Here is a 20,723-nt window from a genome sequence, read left to right on the forward strand (position 1 = left end):
TGTATAGCACACATGGTCCCTGGGTATCTCACTACTTGCTTCTGGAGTTGTGCTTCCAAAGGTCTTATGTTGTATGTGATCTGGACTTGCCCCAGTCACCCAGCTGATGTTCAAGCTTCTCACTTTCTTCTTCATAGCAGCAAAGCAGACAACAGTTTATGCTTGAATAAAAATACACAGACTTAAACTGGAATTTCTATCCATAATATATAATTTTTTTTACCAATGAGCAACTGACTAGTGTCTTAAGTGACATTAAGGCTAAATTGTTCAATATGTGTGATCCGTGGATATCATGTGCACATCTGCATATCCCAAGCGTCAGTTTTTCTTTAGGATAATAATATACAGTAACACATCATGCCCACATTAATTCCTGATCCTTACCTTTCAATTGACTCTGTGTCTCCACTGTGACATGGAGGCTCTGCTCCTTTCCCAGGACATCATCCATTCTAAACAGGCAAGTCGCAGGTGAGAAACAGACTGTTAATGAGCAGTGTGGCTCTGGATCACTTGGGTTTGCTTACCAAAAAGAAGCAACTCTTTTGGATCTCAAATTAATCTCTATTAACTTTGCTCAGGTGAGCACATATTGAAGGTAAAACCACATCCCCACCTGCAGCCAGCCAATTAAAGACCTGTATGGACAGGGTTTTAGATGCATGAGTCACTCCATCTATTTAGTGAGAAGGCAGCATACAGAAACTATGCTATCTCCTTCTATCTTATAAAGAGAACCGGATCAGCATGCATTCTCTCCTCCATTCAAGTGTCTTCTATTGTGTGCTGTATGTAGGTGTACAGAGTGTGCGTCTGCGGTGCAAGAAGCTATGCACAGTGAATTTATGCTAAAGGTACTGTCACACTTAGCGATGCACCAGCAATCCCGACAACGATATGGATCGCTGGTGCATCGCTAAGTGTTCGCTAGTGAGCTGCCACACAGGCAGATCTCACCAGCAACTTAGCAGCGGTCGGGGGTCGCTACTTACCTGTCAGATGAGGCGATCCTGACGTCCTCCTGCCCGTGTCCACGCATCGCTCGTTGGCACCACAGGAAGCCCAGCATTAAGCTGACAATGAGAAACGGCCCAGGCCGTTCTCGTGCGATCAGCGATAATCAGCGGGGGAGTCGGTCAGCGGTAAGTATCACACATAGCGATATCTCTAGCAATATCGCTGCTGCGTCACAAAACCAGTGATGTTACAGCGATATTGCTAGCGGTATCACCTAGTGTGACGGGGCCTTAAGTCTCTGAAAATATCTACCTTGGATTTTCTCTGTTATATAAACAGTTCAGCATTTGACAGTTAACCATATTATCATTTTTTTGGGGGTGAGATGAGGAACTTTGAGAGGCGTTGCCTTGGGTGTCAAAAGGAGCTTGTGCTATCTTGCCCATGATGTGCAACAAATTAACAGTGGAGCACGTAACTGAATGGACTTTCTTTGGAGTTGTTTTTGAATAACTATTTTCTCTGCAGGTGAGAGTGAAGCAGATCTTTGTGGCTACAGTTGGGTGGAATTATGAAGTACTTGCATGGAAGCTGAGTCATGATCACATGTGAGTTGCTGTCACAGAAAGTGAATAAACCAGAGCTGTAGAGGAGTGAGTAGAGATGCTGGGCCAACATTAAAATGGAAAGTGGAATTTTTGCATTAATATGGTTTAAATAAGGTGTGCATCACTATTGAGATTTTTGGGGTTAATTCGTGGGATAAGTCTTTGTGCTTTAAATTTTTTTAAAAAACGTCAACAGTACAGGTGGAGATAAGAAAAAAAAATCTGGTTTGTCTTCAGTGAAGGAGCAGATTACAGCTGCTGCTTTTAAAAGTCTATGGAGACTGTAATGAGACAGAATGAGAGAAACACACCCAGAGGACTGCTTTGGCTTGCCGTATGTTAAGTCTGCACTTCCAATATTTTTAGCTCCAAATCCTATAATTGCCAAAACTCTCAGTAACCTAAAATGACAAATTTTCACTCCGAACTAGAGGAACTTTGATTTAATCTTCTTAATTCTGTTAAGTAGTTTCAATGCTCCTTTGTACATCATACACAAGCCATACAATCCATGTTTCTTTTCAAACATAGATGTGTTATTCCAAGTTAAATACCATTGAAGTCATTTGTTGTTCGTGATAAAAATAGATGTATATTTATGTTAGGACCATTAATTACAGACAGAAATGTACATTCATTACGCCTTTTCCCCAATATTAGCTTAGAATTTGAGTCATAATAATATAATAACACTTCAATCATGATAGATATTTAAAAGTCCAAAATTTATAGTCTTTATATATTTGCTCAGTTCTCCTTGAGCATTAGTCCAAACTAAACTCAGAGAAGTTTTTAAGTGATTTTTTTAAATCTTATTAGCTTTTGGAATGCTTGTTTAAAATCTTCATTGAAAGCGGTATATATCACAGGGTTGATAAGTGAGTTGAAATATCCTAGCCAAGTAAAAAAGTCAAACAACAAAGGATGAAACCAGCAAGCATCTCTGCAGATAGGTAGGACCAGAGACACTACAAAGAAAGGTAACCAGCATATTATGAAAGCTCCAAGAATAATTCCTAAGGTTTTTGTGGCTTTTCTTTCCCTGGCTACAGACAATCTTTTCCTTTCTAGGACACTGTCTGCAAGTTTTATTTTAATGTGATTTATACATACTGGAGTTCCCCCAGTGTGAGGATGAGCAGCATTGACTGCACAAAAGGAAGACCCGGTTGATCCAGTGATTAAGTGAGCAGTAGTGAACCTCTTTCCATAAACAGATGGTGGTCTAAGAATTCTTGTTCGTGCTGCTATATATATTCTCCCATATAGTATAATTAACAATATCGTTGGTATGTAGAATGCTCCACAGGTTGAGTATATAGTGTAAGAGATTTGATCCGTATTTATAGAACAGTCAGTAAGTTCTTCTTGAGCTTTGGCTTGTCTCCAAAACAGTGGTGGGATTGAGATACAAATAGCTATTACCCATACAACAGATATCATAGCAGCAGCTCTTCCGGCTGTGCGATGCTTAGAGTACTCCAGGGCATCTGTGATCGCCCAATATCTATCCAAGGCAATAACACAGAGATGAAGTATTGAAGCTGTACAACAGGTAATATCTGACAGCAACCAGATATCACAAACGATCTGTCCAAATGTCCAGGAGTGATTTACAGTGTATACAATACTAATTGGCATTACTAATATTGACACCAATAAATCCGTAAAAGCCAATGAACCAATTAAATAGTTTGCAGGAGTATGAAGCTTACGGCTCATATATATTGTAATAATTACAAAAATATTTGAAAGGAGAGTAGCTAAAGTTAATAACGCTAAAAAGATGGACACTGTAACTTTTAATCCCAATACTGTGAATTCATCAAATTCCATCTCAGCTTCAGAGGAATTTAAGTGATCTGACAGGAGGTCAAGTTTTAGGATTAAAGATTGGTTATAAAAATTCATTTTTAATCTACAATTTAATTCATTTGACTCTACTTTTTAGTGTCTTTATCTCTTTATGCAGTATATTTTTAATCCATTTACTTATATATTACGTATTTTTAATTAAACAGTTTTAAAAATGTATCATTTTGCTTCAATAACTAATTTTAAAAGCTTTAAGAAGTTGTTTAAAATGTTGTTTTGGTATAGGTTATACAGTTTGGTCTGATTTGAAAATACATATTTGTATTACATTTGAAAACTTTGTTAGGTTTCTAATTTTCATTTAACATGTATTACGTACAAATAACTCATCAGAGAATTGCCTGATGTTAAACGATAATGCTTTTCGAAAAATTGTCTTTGAAATTCTTCCTCTTCAAATGCTATTTGGCCTAATTTAACAATCTTCTCATTTGGTTCATGTTCATCCAAGGTGACTTCAAAGCACGCCATGATTGATGATTTTGTAGATTTAATTTAGTTAGAATCCATGAATATTTGAAAGAGATTTCAATGAAAACTTGCGTTATTTCAATCAGTCTTGAGCTACTCCTGGCTTTGCATCCTAAAAAAGAAGAACAAATTTAAAGGGTGAAAAAAATAAAGGTAAATGTGATTTGATCTAAAGAACACAGCACATAAATAGCCAGAGACTTTGATATTGATGGCCTGTTTCTAGGCACAGTGCCCTAGATTTGTTATGGTAATGCAGCTTACTGATCACATAAATTGAAATAAACTGCAATATCAGGCACAGCTTATGGTAAATGCAAGGTGCTGATTAAAAAAAGACAAAAAAAATTGAAATGAGGGGAGTCAGATTCAAATTTTCTGATATCGATGGCATATACTAACACCATACAATCAGTATCAAAGTCCTGGAAAAGCCCTGTTAAATTGGTGAATAGAAGATGATAAGTATTTTCTTCTCTCTAGAGAATTATTGCTAAAAGCACATGGTCAATCAAATGAGTTTTGCCAACTAACACTGAAATTTTGTTGTGCTATTCCAATATATTTAACGCAATGTGTGCCTACAATTTGTCTACACATTGCAAAGAAAATAGGCCCCCATAGATATCTGCTTCAAGGGGGTATTCTCATATTTTTAAATTGCTATAGTTAGCTACACAGCATGAAAATATACAAGCTTGCAACTGACTTGCTTTTTCTATCTACTTCTATTCTCTAGCCATGAGAGCTTTTATCTTACATAGCATACAGCTTGCTTCCAAGCATGTCAATCACCATAGCATGGCCAAGTATGCACAGTGGTTACATTGCAGCAGAGTTGTTAACTGTTAACATTCCTGTAGGATCTCTTCAGCCCATTGTTTTCTATTCAGAAGATAGCAGGTCAGCTCCATCACCCTCAGATTTTGACAGGGCTCTTATCAGTCCTGTCAAATCACCAGTCCCTGGCCCCCACCATTAGCAACTTTTAAGAGCAGTTCTCCTAATCATGGCTCTCCTTTTCTTGAGTTGTTTGCTTTTTCAAATGCGCTGTTATTTCTACATGTAAAATGTCTAGACGGTCTAGACGGTAAAAGGTCTAGACGGATGTAGTCCCGCCGTCTTGGGCTACTCCTGTGACCTTATACCGTGTGTGCGTTTTTTACTGAGTACTGTGACTACAACAGGCTCAGTCATTTGTGTTTGTACTTTTTGGCATCTCCGTGAGTTAACTGAGATTGCTCTGCGCACCTGGGTGAAGGTTAACCCTGTGCGCGTTTTCGCCATATTGCTCCTGCCACAACTTAGCAGCGGTTATATCACCTACTGCACGGTGGACCCCGAGCGGCAAACGCACTTTATTATTATTTTTATTTAGTGCATTCCGCCGTTACTAACACAAAACACATCACTTAAAACTATATACAGCAAGACAGACAAGAAAAAATAAACAAAGTTAGAGGAATACAGTGCAAAAGTTATGAAGTAAATATATGAATGACCTAAAGATCAGGACAAAATAATTAATCAAATAGAAAATCCTAGAAACCTTGAAAAATATCAAAAGGTGCTTGGTTCCTGATATCCCTATTTATAAATATAGTAGCAAAAAAATGTAGAGTGCGAAGTGTGAATGTATAAATACAGCAAATAAAGTGCCAGTGCAAAATAAAAACATGCAAATCTTAATTCTTAATGCAATAAATAATATTGAGTTCAGGGAGGAAGCGTTGCAAAATGCGAGCTTGCGGTTGAGGCGGAGGACGACCAGTGCACTTTGTCACTAGGGGTTTGTAGACCTTTTTATTATTCTAACATTGATATGACCCTTTAGAGTATCTATGAACTTCATAAACTTTTGTTATTTGTAGTGATGAGCAAGCGTGCTCGTCACTGCTCGTTAATCGCTCAAGCATCAGTGTGCAAAAGGTCGAGTCCCTGTCTCGCATGTTTGGCACTTTTTAGACAACCTATAAACATGTGGGAATTGCCTGCCAGTAGAGTTGAGCGAAATGGGTTGGTCAATTTAAAAAATCGCCTACGTTCGCCAAAATTGGGTTTCATGAAGCGAAACCTGACCATAGTGTGCGATCGGCCATGATGTCGGCGACCCGAGCACCAAAGTCGCATTTCAAATGATGCTTCCAGCGCCTTTTTTCAGCCAATGATGGAGACGCACACTGTGGGCAACGCGATGACATAGGCAGCGGCCACCACCATCTTAGAGAAGGGCATTGAAGTGATTGGCTGGCTTTGCGTGGCGTCTCAGTGGGTATGAAAGGCTGTGACCACCGACCGCATCTTACTTCTGCCGATCTTAGCATAGGGAGAGGTGCTGCTGCTGATTCTAAATAGGGAGAGCGTTAGGCAGGGAAGAAGAAAAAAAAAACTGCTTCTACTGATAGCGCTTTTCACTGTACAGATAGTGTGCAGTGAAACGGGAGGATTTTTGCTTTTGTGCAGCAGCGCTGGTGGTGATTAGGCTGCATTGTAAGGCTACTTGCTAGCTGAATTGCTGTGTGCACACTGGTGTTCAAACTGCTTTTTTCAAAGCACTCCAACTTTTATGATTTTGTCCCGGTGAGTTACTGAGCGTTCATTTTTTCACAGACCGTATAGCCGTGTACGCTCCTCACACACTACTGTGTACCGGCTGGTATCACGGACAAATTGTTAGGGTCGGCGGAACGCACCAGATATAAATAATAGGAGGTGCGTTCCCCGCCCGGGGTCCACCGTGCGGTAGATGACAAGACTGCTGCTGGACAATAGCAGATACGCTAAAGGTGTGGTACAGCGCTCGGGTTAACGTCACCCGAGAGTTTAGGATCGGCTCTGTTCAGACACAGAGATGCCGAACATAAATAAGAGACAGACGCTGGCCCTGTTAGCCTCACAGGAAACCAGCAGGTGGCGTTGCAGCTGCAATCGCCAATAGATACTGCTACTGCAGCGCGGCGGTAAGGATAGCCGCTGAATGACGGTGCCGGAGGAGCCGGACACCGACGGACGCTAGTGTAGGTGTGGTAAGCACAGTGGCGTGTAGCTTGCCACAACCTGGCGCTGACTAAACCAACATACTGTCACCATCCGTAATGTCAGAGGGAAGGGGTTTCATAATAAGTCAGTCACCAGTTCATGCATCCATCACCATACACACATATCAATCTGAGTCTACACTAGCTCATGGCTGAGCCGCCATGTGGGCTTTTTATAGCCATGCACTTCCGGGACCTTCCTGCACCCTGGAAAGGACCAATCAGATCTGACGCAGGACCTGAGCATGTGACCCCTGCTCTCCAGTGAGAGGTCACCTTGCGGGCATGCCCAGTAGCACGGCACGAGGACTTAGCCTCTGGAGCGGTTCCCTGCAGAGCAGGTTGCGCTACCATTACTGCACCAGAGGTGGCAGCAACATCCAGGCTGTCAGAGCGAGTCTGAGCAGCATGCCTGGCTCGCCGTGATTGCTGAGCAGCACCCGGAGCGGTTGAAGGAGAATGGGAGACCGCTAGATGTCTGGCTCTAGATTCCTGCTGTGCAGTGTCAGGAATCCGACGCCTTACACAAATAGATGCTATCTGGGTGTGACTCTGGAAGAAAAAGCTGAGGAGTTTGTCTGTTTTTCCAGACCTACACCTTAGAGTGCTGTCCGCTTTTCAAACAGTTTCGTATATCTGCTGTTTGACTATGGTGAAAACTAGACAGAGACAGCATGTGTCAGTCCCTATAGAAATAGACAGAGATTGACAATTTTCCATACAGACACCGTATAGCGGTGTACGATCCTCACACACTACCATAAAGCGGCTAGTATCACAGACAAATAGAAGCTATCTGTGTGTTACTCTGGAAAAAAAAGCCGAGGAGTTTTTCCGTTTTTCCAGACCTACACCTTAGAGTGCTGTCCGCTTTTCAAACAGTTTCATATATCTGCTGTTTGATTACGGTGAAAACTAGACAGAGACAGCTTGTGTCAGTCCCTATACAAATAGACGGAGATTGACAATTTTCCATACAGACACCGTATAGCGGTGTACGATCCTCACACACTACCGTGTACCGGCTGGTATCACGGACAAATAGAAGCTATCTGTGTGTTACTCTGGAAAAAAAAGCCAAGGAGTTTTTCTGTTTTTCAGACCTACACCTTAGAGTGCTGTCTGCTTTTCAAACAGTTTCTTATATCTACTGTTTGATTACGGTGAAAACTAGACAGAGACTGCGTGTGTCAGTCCCTATAGAAACAGACGGAGATTGATAATTTTCCATACAGACACCGTATAGAGCTGTCTGATTCTCAAACAGTATTGTATATCTGCCGGTCGCATTACAGTAACATCTATGCAGAGTCAGCGTGTGTGTGTGACACTCCGTAAATACATATACGGAGATTGTTAGTTATACAAAAAACATATACAGCTGTACACTTCTTATACAGTTCCGTATATCTGCTTGTTGGATTACGGTCCGATACATACTGTGAGAGCGTCTGTGACTAACAAAATATATGCGTAGATTTAATTTTTTTCATACACCTTACACAGCTGGGCGCTCCTCATACAGTACCATCTCTCTGCTGGCATTTTTGGTACATTTTCCCAAACATGATGAAGTATGGTGAAAGAGTCCATGGACGTGGGCAGGGGGGCACAGCTGGTACTGATGGTGATGGTGCATTCGTCTGGTTCTGGCAAAAGCACAATAGCAGCTAAGGCAGGAAGTGTTGAGCCAGTGTCATCATCTGGCCCAAGAATGCCTGTAAGTTGCCTTTTCTTAGAGTAGGAAAACCGCTTTTGAAGCCAGAGCATCAGGAACAGGTTTTGGCGTACAGTGTCGAAACAGCAACCAGCTCTATTGCCTCTTCTGAACGTAAGAAACCTGCAAGCACGGAGTCGTCAGTGCAGGGTTCTGGTCAGGAAAAACACCTTTCCTTGTGTCCTTCACCCCCACCAAAAGTTAAGGATGCAGCAACCCACACTTCAGCTTACTCTATGGAGCTCTTTTCACATACCATGCCTGGGTTATCCAGTCAAATCCAGAATTCCCCAGTCCAAGATGAATCTGACACTAGCCACTGCTAGATGATTCTGCTGGTACATCGACCCAGAGCACTACATTGCCCTCGCAGTCTATTGAGCCACAATCTGACCCTGATGAAACTCAGGTGCCCCTTCCCGCATACTATACCACCTTACACGGTGACACAGAGGAAGGTAAAGAGGAAGGTGCAGATGACTTTGAAGAGGAGGTGATGGATGACCCAGTTCTTGACCCGGATTGGCATCCATTGGGTGTCGCTGGCAATAGTTCAGATAAGGAGAAGGATGCGCAGCAGGCAGTGACACCGCAGCAGCGGTTATCTGGCAGGCCCGTAGCTGTCCAAAAGTGTGGACCAAAAACTAAAAGAGTTGCAGGACAGCTTGGCCAGGCGGTCAACTTAGCACAGCGTGCAAGGCCAGAAAATGTATACCATAGTAGGAAGAGTGCAGTGTGGCACTTCTTTGTCCAAAATCCTACTGATGAGGCAAAGGTTTCCTGTAAGAAGTGCAGAAGGACCTTTAGCCGAGGTAAACAACTCAGAAATTTGAATACCAGTTGCATGCTTAGACATTTAATCAACATGCACTTGCAAGCGTGGACGGACTACAAAACCTCAGGTACCACATGTGTACCTGGTCCGACTGAAGGTAGTCAGCAACGCTCCATCACTTCCCCCACTGTAAGACCACAGCCACCGTTAAGCACACCACCAGCACTAAATTTGGAGATGTCGTCGCAAGGCCAAAACACTCAGGGAATCACAATGGTTTTGCAATACAACACTGAATCTAGGCCATCACCACCAATACCATCACCAACCCCCTCTCACTCTGTCCGGTCCACCGCTACTCCCCCCATATGCAGCTCTCCAGTCCAGCTCACCCTACCAGACACTCTGAGTAGGGCAAGAAAGTACTCATCGTCTCATCCACGCCTACATTGCCAAACTAATCTCATTAGAGATGATGCCCTACTGTTTGTTTGAAAGAGAAGCTTTCTGCAACCTCATGGCCTACGCTGTTCCACACTATGACCTACCCAGTCAGCACTTCTTTTCTCAAAAAGCCATCCCTGCCCTCCACCGGCATGTGAAAGACCGCATTGTCCATGCACTAAAACAGTCAGTGAGTGGAAAGGTGCACCTCACAACAGATGCATGGACCAGTAGGCATGTCCAGGGCTGTTACATGTCCATCACTGCGCACTGGGTTAATGTGGTGGATGCAGGCTCCACTGGGGACAGCGGCGGTGGAACAGTGCTGCCTAGCCCATGGTATAGGAAACAGTTGGCTGTAGGCTTTTGCTCCTCCTCCTCCTCCATCAGCAAAAGCTCATCCACAGAGCGCAGTCGCTCGAGCACTCCATCCGCAGCTGGCAGTGTTGCACACGAGGTGTCCCACTATCGAACAGCTAGTGGTAAGCATCAGCAGGCTGTGTTAAAGATGATGTCTTTGGGCAACAACAGACACACCTTGGAGGTACTGCCCAACTACTTGCAGCAACAAACAGAGTCATGGCTGGGCAGTCTACATCTTGAGGCAGGCAAGGTAGTCAGTGATAACGGCCGTATTTTGTGGCAGCCATAACTCACACACATACCTTGCCTGGCTCACACTTTGAACCTGGTGGTGCAGTGCTTCCTTAATAATTATCTGGAGTTAACATCCCTGCTCCATAAGGTGCAAAGACTATGCTCACACATCCGTCGCTCGGCCGTACACTCCAGTCATATGCAGAAGCTGCAGTGATTGCTCCACCTCCCGAAGCACCGCCTAATCATAGACGTTACAACAAGGTAGAACTCCACCCTGCACATGGTTTAGAGGCTGTGCGAACAGAGGCAGTGTCATGATCCAGCGTGGATCTGACAGTTTAAATGGATAACTGAACTTTTTTTCCTTTGGCTAGGTGCCAAAGTGATGTGATTGCCCCTGGTGGCCATTAGAATTATTACACGTGGTGTCGTTCATTCTAAGTTGCCCCGGTGGTGGTGAGTGGTAGTGCACTTTAGTTTCTTTGGTTTAGTGCACGTAATTATAAATCAGGTGTGAGGCTCTATAAAAGAGAGCCAGGTGTGTTCAATAACTGTTGGTGATATTGTGAGTTAGTCATTCTCAAGGAAGCCTGGGTGAAGGAAGGAACTGAACGTGAGTCCTGCACAGCCCAGCCAGAGGGGACAAGTGGCAGCTATGTGCTCTGCAAGAAGGGCTGTCATGGCGTGGTGGAGTCACAGTTTATGGTGTCGGCAGGAAGTGCTTGCATGGCTTGGTGGAGTGGCGACTATGGAGAGAGTTGCACTCAGCATTCGGGACTTGGTTGCTGAGAGCTGGACTCAAGCATGCTTGACTTTTTGGGCAGGAGCTGAACTCATCTTTGGGACTCTGTTACTGGACTCCTGCAACTGGTGGTGGACTCTGCTCTAAGGCTGCACTATGATGAAGGATCCAGTTATGGTGATGGATCCTGGTGGAGGAGGCGATGAACACAGGTGGTGGGCTCTGTTGCTAGGAGCGTATGCAACAGAGCAAAGCTAAGTGGTGTTTCCCCTGTATTGTCATTTTCCCTCATGTGTGTTTAGTGCAATGGTGGGATAAGTTTCCGCACTGACCAATTCCCTAGTGAGGGACTAGGTTCAGGGCAAGCTAGGGTTTTTAGGTTCCTGTGCGTCGCCCGGTGCGGAACCGGCATAGGTAACGTTAGGAGTGCAGGGACACTGGCTCAGGGGAGTACAGGAGGTCTCCACTTCCCCATTCCCTATTGCAGGGTCCACCATTGTTAATGTTACCCAGGTTCCCCTTTATTATTTAAATTCGCCTTACTGAAGGCGGGGTTTCCAGACTACTTTATATATACGTGTAATATCTAAATTCGTCAGTTGGAGGTGGTGTATCCAGCTGCACGTCCTATTATTTAAATTCGCCCAACTGGAGGCGGTGTATCCAGGGTCATATGGGTTCGCCTTGCGGTAATCGCTGCGTCCAGACACACGTGACCGTGACAGGCAGGCTGTAATGCATTTGTGGGAGGATACATGGGCAGGCAGTTTAAGGGAAGACATGGAATTGTCGGGTGTGCAGTGGTCAAAGCTGAAAGACCTCTGTAAAGTCCTTCAGTGTTTTGAGGAATGCAGTTGGCTGATAAGCGCAGACAACGGCATCATAAGCATGAGCATCCCACTTATGCGTCTGCTCATGCAAAGTTTGACGCACATTAAGGATCAGGTGTCTGCAGAGGAGGAGGATGGAAGCCTTGATGACAGTCAGCCATTGTCTGGTCAGGGAACTGTCCTGGATGAGGTGGAGGAAGAAGAGGAAGAGGAGGAGCAGGAGGATGAGGGGGCTGATGATTTTGGGCAGGAGGATGCTTCTCAGGAGGCAAGAGAAAATGTTGGCATTCCAAGGTCAGGTACACTGTTTGTGAGTGACTGTAGGGATGTGGATTTGCCAGAAGGTGCTCCTCCACCCACCACTGGCAGTGTATCATTGACACCTGGAACATTGGCCCACATGTGCGATTATGCCTTGCGGACCCTAAAAAGGGACCCCTGCATTTCCAAAATGATGAGAGATGATGACTACTAGCTGGCCAGAATCCTCGATCCACGCTACAAAGGCAAATTAGACAACATCATGCCACAGGAGAACCAAGAGATAATATTGGCTAACAAACAAGCAACTCTGGTAAACAGGTTGTTTGAGGCTTTCCCAGCACACAGCAGAGGTGCTGTTTCTCCCACGAGCCGTAGTGGGCACAATAGAAGAGGTGTTCGTGGTGCACACAGCCAAAGTGGCGTTGGAGACAGGGGTTTAATGACCATGTTGTGGAGTGATTTCTCAAGTACCGCTCACACGACTGCTAAGGCTATATGCACACGTTGCGGATTCCGCTGCGGTTTTTTCCGCTCGGAAACGCAGGTAAAACCGCAGGTAAAGTGACCTGCGGTTTTCCTGCTGTTTGGTCTGTGGTTTTGCCCTGCGGTTTCACACCTCTACTATGGTAGAGGTATGAAACCGCTGCGGAAACTGCACAAACAATTGACATGCTGCGGTTTGTAAACCGCAGCAAAACCGCGCGGAAAAAACCGCACCGTCAGCACAGCGTTTTTGAAACCCCATAGGGTTTCATTGTACTGTACTTGGTCAGCGGAACTGCTGCGTTTCCGCAGGGGCAAAACCGCTGCGGAAACGCAGCAGAAACAGCACCGTGTGCACACAGCCTAATACTGCATCGATTAAAAGTGACAGGAGACAGCAGTTGTCAACTATGGTTAAAAACTACTTCTCCCATATCGATGTTCTCCCTCACAAGTCATTCCCCTTTGACTATTGGGCCTCTAAAATGGACGCCTGGCCTGAATTGGCACAATTTGCCTTACAGGAGCTCGCTTGCCCTGCTGCTAGTGTGTTATCTGAAAGTCTTCAGTGCTGCTGGATCAGTCCTGACAGAAAAAAGGACCCGTCTGTCTACCCAAAATGTTGATGATCTAACCTTCATTAAAATGAACCATGCATGGGTTGCAAAGGATTTTGTCCCACCTTCCCCTGATGACACATAGGTTCCCAGAAAACTGCCTCGCTTTTGTCCTCCTCTTCCTCGGACTTGCCCAATTCCGCCTTTTGCAGCATCTGAATGTCCAGCCAACACATCAACATATGCCATTTTTTAAACCTCCCTAAGTGGGATGCCCGCCCCCCAAAGGGCTGGGGTCAACACCTGGCTCACCCAGGCAAGTGCTGTTGCTCTGAACAGGTGGATGGGCCCACGGATGGCCGACGGCACTGGCACAGGGCCCCTCATAGTACGATACATTGTCTCTGGCGGTGGGGGGGCCCACTCACTGTCAGACACACCAGCGTACTATGAGGGGCCCTGTGCCAGTACCATCGCCCACGAGTGTGCCCCCCCTGCTTGGTCATGGCCACAGCACTTGCAAGTTGCAATACTTACCTCTCCCTGCTCCACAACTGTGTAATCTGGGCAGTTAAATTCTTCACAGGGACGGCCACTAGAATTTTGGTGTATTGATCGATGATGGTTAAGATGTAGCTATGCCCTGTCCTGCTGGCCTCTACCTTTAGATGATCAATGGCTACCATTTGTAATGGACGTCAACTTACAAGCGAATGCAGTGGTGCTTTATGATCACCTTTCACAGTTGTGATAGTCACAGATGTGTGACATTCCTGCCACCATTTTTCAATGTCTCCTCTCATGCCAATCCAATAGAATCACCTACGGCCTGTGGCTTCTGTCTTTTTGACCAGACACATCATGATAGGCAGTGAGGACCATGTCTACATCTCTCCCTGTGATCACAGTTTGATGGAGACAAGTAACGGTGATGTGATCCACGCTACTGCGATAAAGCAATCCTTTCTTCACAAAGAACCGTTTTTGCTGTCTCCACAGACACAGTAATTGAGGGTCTGCTTCGCCTCTGCAACATCTACCGGGATGTTTTCCCGCGATGAGTAATTCCCAAATTTCTGATAACAATCGAATTTCCATCTGTATTTGTATCCATGTATTTTTTTTTTTTTTATTTGTATCCATGTAGTTTCCAGTAGTGGAGAGTCTGGACTGGCTTACTGAGATTGAAATATATATGAAGATTTAAAAGTACCACAACGCTGTATACTGTTGTACGCTTCGACTACCTTTCCCTTTTTCTACTTGTTAAATTCTGGTGTAATACATACTGAGCCTGTGAGTGTCTGTGTTTGACTCCGGAAGTACAAACGAAAATTTACAATTACCCCTAGACTGGATACACCTGGTATGTGCTGATACAGTACCTTTGTTACAAATTTTGTATTACGGTATCATTCATAGTGAGTGAGCGTGTGTGGTTTACGCATTCTATATATACGGTGAATCGGAGATACCAATTTTTAACCTATACTCGATATAACTTGTATCTTGTTATACAGTACCTTTGTTCGACATTTAGTATTACGGTCATTACACTATACTATATATACCTTGTATCTGGTGATACTGTACCCTTTTTCACCTTTTTATTTTATTGGGTAATCCATACTGAGCCTGTGAGCGTCTGTGTATGACTCATGAAATATAAACGGAGATTTACTGTTATCCCTAGACTGTATAGAGCAGTACGCTTCTGATGCAGTACCATATATCTGCTGGTATTTTGGGTCAATTTTCTAAAACATGAGGAAGTATGGTGGAAGAGGACACGGACGTGGGCGTGGGGGGCCACCTGGTACTGATGGTGGTGGTGGTGCATCTGCTGGTAGTGCCAAAAGCACAATAGCAGCTAAGGCAGGACGTGTTGAGCCTGCGTCATGGTGTAGCTCTAGAAGGCCTGTAAGGCTCCATTTTATGGGAGTAGGTAGACTGCTTTTAAAGCTGGAGCATCAGGAACTGTTTTTTGGCTGACATTGCTGAAACAGTCTCCAGCTCTATCGCCTCCTCTTCTTAAGTTTTAAAAAATGCAAGCACTGAGTCGTAAGTGCAGGCTTCTGGTCAGGAGCCACCACTTTCCTTGTGTCCTTCACCGACACCAAAAGTGAAGGATGCGGCAGCACACACTTCAGATTACTCCATGGAGCTCTTTTCACATACCATGCCTGGATTAATTAAATATGGGGCCCATCATATACTGGAGCATTCCAAATGGGGGACATCTGACACTGGAGCATCATCCATGAGGTCCATCATATACTGGAGCATTCTAAATGGGGCAGATCAGACACTGGAGCAGTGAGTTGGGCTAAAGTTAGGGTTAGGGTTGGGGCTAAAGTTAATGTTAGGGTTAGTGTGTGGACTATAGTTAGGGTTAGGTTTGGGGCTAAAGTTAGAGTTAGGTTTGGGGCTAAAGTTAGGGTAAGGGTCAAGGTTGAGTCTAAAGTTAGGGTTAGGGTTGGAGCTAGAGTTGGGGTTAGGGTTTGGATTATGGTTACGATTAGATTAGGGTTAGGGTTGGGATTAGGGTAAGGGTTGGGAATAGGGTTAGGGGTGTGTTACATATATGTTTGTGGTTAGGGTTATGGTAAGGGTCGGAATTAGGGTTAGGGGTGTGTTGGGGTTAAGGTTGGAGTTAAAATTGGGGTGTTTCCATTGTTTAGGCACATCAGGGGCTCTCCAAACACGACATAGCGTCCGATCTCAATTCCTGCCAATTCTGCATTGAAAAAGTCAAACGGTGCTCCTTCCCTTCCGAGCTCTGCTGTGCGCCCAAACAGTGATTTACCTCCACATATGGAGTATCGACAAACTCAGGACAAATTGGGTAACAACTTTTGGGGGCCAATTTTTCCTGTTACCATTGGGAAAATTAAAAATATTGGATGTGAAGTTTATTTTTCGTGAAAAAAAGTTAAATGTTCATTTTTTTAAACATTCCAAAAATTCCTGTGAAACACCTGAACTGTTAATAAACTTCTTGGATGTGGTTTTGGGCTTCTTCAGGGGTGCAGTTTTTAGAATGGTGCCACTTTTGGGTATTTTCTATCATATAGACCCTTCAAAGTGACTTCAAATGTGATGTGGTCCCTTAAAAAAATGGTGTTGTAAAAATGAGAAATCGCAGTTTAACTTTTAACCCTTATAACTTACTAACAAAAAAAAATGTGGTTTCAAAGTTGTGCTGATGTAAAGAAAACATGTGGAAAATGTTACTTATTAAGTATTTTATGTTACATATCTCTGTGATTCAAGGGCATAAAAATTCAAATTTGGAAAATTGCTAAATTTTCGACAAATTTCTGTTTTTTTTCACAAATAAACGAAATTTTACCACTATCATGAAGTACAATATGTCACTAGAAAACATTGTCAGAATCACTGAGATCTATGGAAGCATTCCAGAGTTATTACCTCATAAAGGGACAGTAGTCAGAATTGTAAAAATTGGCCTGGTCATTAACAAATCGTTCTGAGCAGGGAAATATTAAATAACATTTATAATGCTGCAGTTTTGCCTCAAAAGCACACAGCCAGTTTTTTTGGTTATCAATAGCATTGCCATATTGCTGATGCAGTTTAAGAAGTCCATCTAAGGCTGGTTTCACATTTGCGTTAAAACAACGCTGCGCCCTGCGTCGTTAAGCCCCGCCCCGAGCCGGCTCCCTGCCCGCCCCATCCGGGATCACCGCCTACTTTTGCATTTGCACGCATGCGATCGGCGCACCCTATCTTTAGCATAGGGTGCGCAGATCATGCGCTGCCAGTGTGAAAGTAGCGTGCTGCGCACTTTTGACGGTGCGCCGTGCACGCCGAAATGCAGCATGTTGCATTTCGGCGCACACGACGCACCGTCAAAAGTGCGCAGCATGCTACTTTCACACTGGCAGCGCATGATCTGCGCACCCTATGCTAAAGATAGGGTGCGCCGATCGCATGCGTGCAAATGCAAAAGTAGGCGGTGATCCCGGATGGGGCGGGCAGGGAGCCGGCTCGGGGCGGGGCTTAACGACGCAGGGCGCAGCGTTGTTTTAACACAAATGTGAAACCAGCCTTAGGTGGGCAAATTTTCATGCGATACTAATCCTGCAAAGTTTTTTCATCAGAGAAATATTATACACCCTTTATGCTGCATCAGTTATGCATCAAAAGCATATAGCCAGAGTTGGTTGGTTAGCAATAGCATAAATATATTGCTCCTGCACTGTAACAACTCCATCTGAGATTGGCAAATTCTCGTGTGCTAGCTTTCCTGCAATTTTTTTCAACAGACATATATAATACAACATTTATACTGCATCAGATGTGCATACAAATGAAAAATCCAGACTTGGTTCATTAAAAATAGCATTGCTATATTGCTCCAGCACTGTAACAAGTCCATCTGAGGTTGACAAATTTTCCTGTTCAAGTATTCCTGCCAATATTTTTAAGCAGAGAAATATTATATGACTTTTATACTGTGGAAGTGGTGCATCAAAATAAAAAAGCCAGATTTGGTTGGCTAGAAATAGCATCGCTATATTGCTCCAGCACTGTAACAAGTCCATTTGACTTGGGCACATTTTCCTGTATTAGTATTTCTGCCAATTATTTTCAGCAGACAAATATTATACACCATTTATATTATACCAGTCTTCCATCAAAAGCATACAGGCAGAGTTTTTTGGTTAGCAATAGCATCGCTAGATTGCTCCTGAACTGTAACAAGGCCATCTGAGGTGAGCACATTTTCAAGCGATGCTAATCCTGCAAAGTTTTCTCACCCGGGATATACCAAACTTAATTTAAAAATGTGGGCAAGGTGCATGGTAAAGGACAGGGAAGTGGACATGATGCTGATGGTGAGCGCAGAGGCTGAGGCTGTGGGACTTGCCGAAGAGCTGTTCACATTTCAATTTATAGATTCTAGTCTCACACCCTGCTTGATTCAAGCGAGACATGAGGAGATTGCATGTAGCGATGCCCAAATATTTGAGCAGCCACGCTCACAAGAAGGTGACGGTGGGGAAATGCAATTATTGTTGCAAGAGGTGACTGATGATGAGACACAATTTCCAACAAGTGATGTTGTTACGTCAGCAAGTCAAAAGGAGGACCAGGGTGTGGAAGTGGAAGATGAGGTGGTGGAAGTCACTGACCCAACCTAGCAAAGTGACATGCAGAGCAAGGACAGCAATGCACAGAGGGAAGGATCTGCAACACCACAACAGGCAGGAAGAGGAAGTAGGGTGGTTAGAGACAAAAGGCAGACAACTGTTCCCCAGAGTACCACTACGGGTGACATTGCCAAGCCAAGGGTTATGTGTTTCCAAATCCTGCACTTTTTTTAAAAGACAGTCCACTTAATCCAAGAAAGGCCTTAATCCAAGAAAACATCTAGCATGCCAGCATCAGCAGGGGCAGCAAAACTAGCAGCCTGACCACCAGCAGCATGCTCAGGAATATGACAGCAAAGGACTTGACTAGTTGGGCAGAACACTAGGGTCCAGAAACAGTGTATGTGGGAGACATCACTGCCTCTTCCCCTCTTCTACGTCCACAGCAATCCCCTGTCCATGAAGCAGGCGAATATGCCTCCCACTCGGTACCTGTTGCTAAACACTTGCAACCATTGTCAGCAACCATTTCAACATCCTTGTCCCAGCACAGCTTTCATTTGTCCCTACCCGGTCCTTGGAATACAAGCATAAATATGCAGCCACTCACCCACAGGCCACAAGACTAAACAGCCACATTTCCAGACTGCTTGCCCTGGAAATGTTGCCATTTAGGCTTGTGGAGACAGAAGCTTTCTGCATCCTCATGGCGATGCCCATCCTTCGGTACTCAGTCCCCAGTCATCACTATTTCTTCCGGTGTGCCGTTCCCACCTTACACAAGCATGTGCCCCATAATATCGCTGTTACTGGGAAGGTCCACTTAACCACAAACATATGGACGAGTGCTTGTGGCCAGGGATGCTATATTTTCCTGACTGCACACTGTGTGAACATTGTGGAAGTCGGGACCTAGTTAGACCATGGGACGGAACACGTGCTAACAACACTGAGGATTGCCGGTCCTGGCTAAATCATGATTTTCCCCACCTTCTACAACATTTTCTTCATCACTTCCTCCTTTTACTCACCCTCCATTGTTGTGAGTTCATTTTCCCCTCCGTCACTGAGGCCTGGTGAACTCCCTATTCTAGTGAAGGAAGGTAGTGAGCCTGATTATCAGACACCTGGGACTAATGAAGACGATTGGCTGAGTGGAGTCACTGACTGGATTTAAGGCAGCCTACGCCCTTTCTGCCCTGCGGGTGATTTCTCTGTGGACTCTTGGACACCAGTCTGATTCCTGCTCTCCTAAAGCTAAGTTTTCTGTTTGCCTTTTTGCATCTAAGATTTGTTTTTGTTTTTCTTGCTTTTGGATTCTGCCACTCCCTGCTGGAGTGTGCAGTGTTCCATGAGCTTTGTCTTCTGAAGGTACCTGAGTGCTGATTTAGTTTTTGAAGCTTAGTTGCTTCAGGGCCATTTTTATATCAGCTTGTTGGCTTTTGTCTCTGATAGGGTTTTGGCAGATTGCAGACAGCAGCCTTCCTATCCGTTCCTATCTAGGTAGTTTTTGGGCCCCGTCTTTGCTCAGCCTGTCTTTCTGTCTGTGTAAGTGTTTTCATCTTGCTTCACCGTCATTATATGTGGGGGGCTGCCTATTGCTTTGGGGTCTGCTCTGGGGCAGTTAGATTTCCCCTTTCCTTCTTTAGGCCTATGTATCTCTCCGGCTGTGATCGAGGGGTCTAGGTCATCGTAGGAACCCCCCACGGCTACTGCTAGTTGTGTTGATAGGTTCAGGGGTCTGCAATCTGATAGTTGCCAACTTCTCTGGTTTTCAGGACTTAGCTAGCATTTCTGTTTTTGCCTCCTACGGTGACTCAATCATAACAGAATCACCCGCCTAACCGCAGATCCTGGGGTACTCAATAGCAGGAAAGAATTGTGTTTAAAAAAAAAGGTGTATATTCTTTCCTCTATATCTCTGAGGCCGTAGGGGGAATTTTTTTTTCTCTCAATGGAGATAAAGCAAGTGTCTGATCGTGTGGAGCAGCTCGCTGCTGAAGTGCGAGGAATTTCCGCCTATCTTGCTCGTTCACATGCTGTTGAACCAAAGATCCCCACACCTGATGTATTTTTTGGGGATCGATCTAAATTTTTGCGTTTCAAAAATAATTGTAAATTATTTTTTGCTATGAAGCCTAACTCGTCAGGGAGCCCCGCGCAGCAGGTTAAAATTGTCATCTCTTTGCTGCGCGGCGATCCCCAGGATTGGGCGTTTTCTTTGAAACCAGATGACCCTATT

The 20,723-nt window shown here is 44.4% G+C and overlaps 1 protein-coding gene across 2 annotated transcripts in view; it reads right to left on the minus strand.

Moving 5' to 3' along the window:
• Positions 1–1,996: 1,996 nt before the first annotated feature.
• HTR1D (5-hydroxytryptamine receptor 1D) overlaps positions 1,997–20,723 on the minus strand; it is a 124,863-nt gene continuing 106,136 nt past the window's right edge. For both annotated transcript variants that reach the window (XM_073563227.1, XM_073563235.1), the window contains exon 2: positions 1,997–4,026. In XM_073563227.1, the coding sequence (XP_073419328.1) occupies positions 2,361–3,479 (1,119 nt within the window). In that variant the 5' untranslated portion in view covers positions 3,480–4,026 and the 3' untranslated portion in view covers positions 1,997–2,360. The remainder of the gene's footprint in view (positions 4,027–20,723) is intronic.

This window comes from Dendrobates tinctorius, unplaced genomic scaffold (genome assembly GCF_039654945.1).
Source record: "Dendrobates tinctorius isolate UK_male_01 unplaced genomic scaffold, ASM3965494v1 ptg000015l, whole genome shotgun sequence".
Lineage (NCBI taxonomy): Eukaryota > Metazoa > Chordata > Amphibia > Anura > Dendrobatidae > Dendrobates > Dendrobates tinctorius.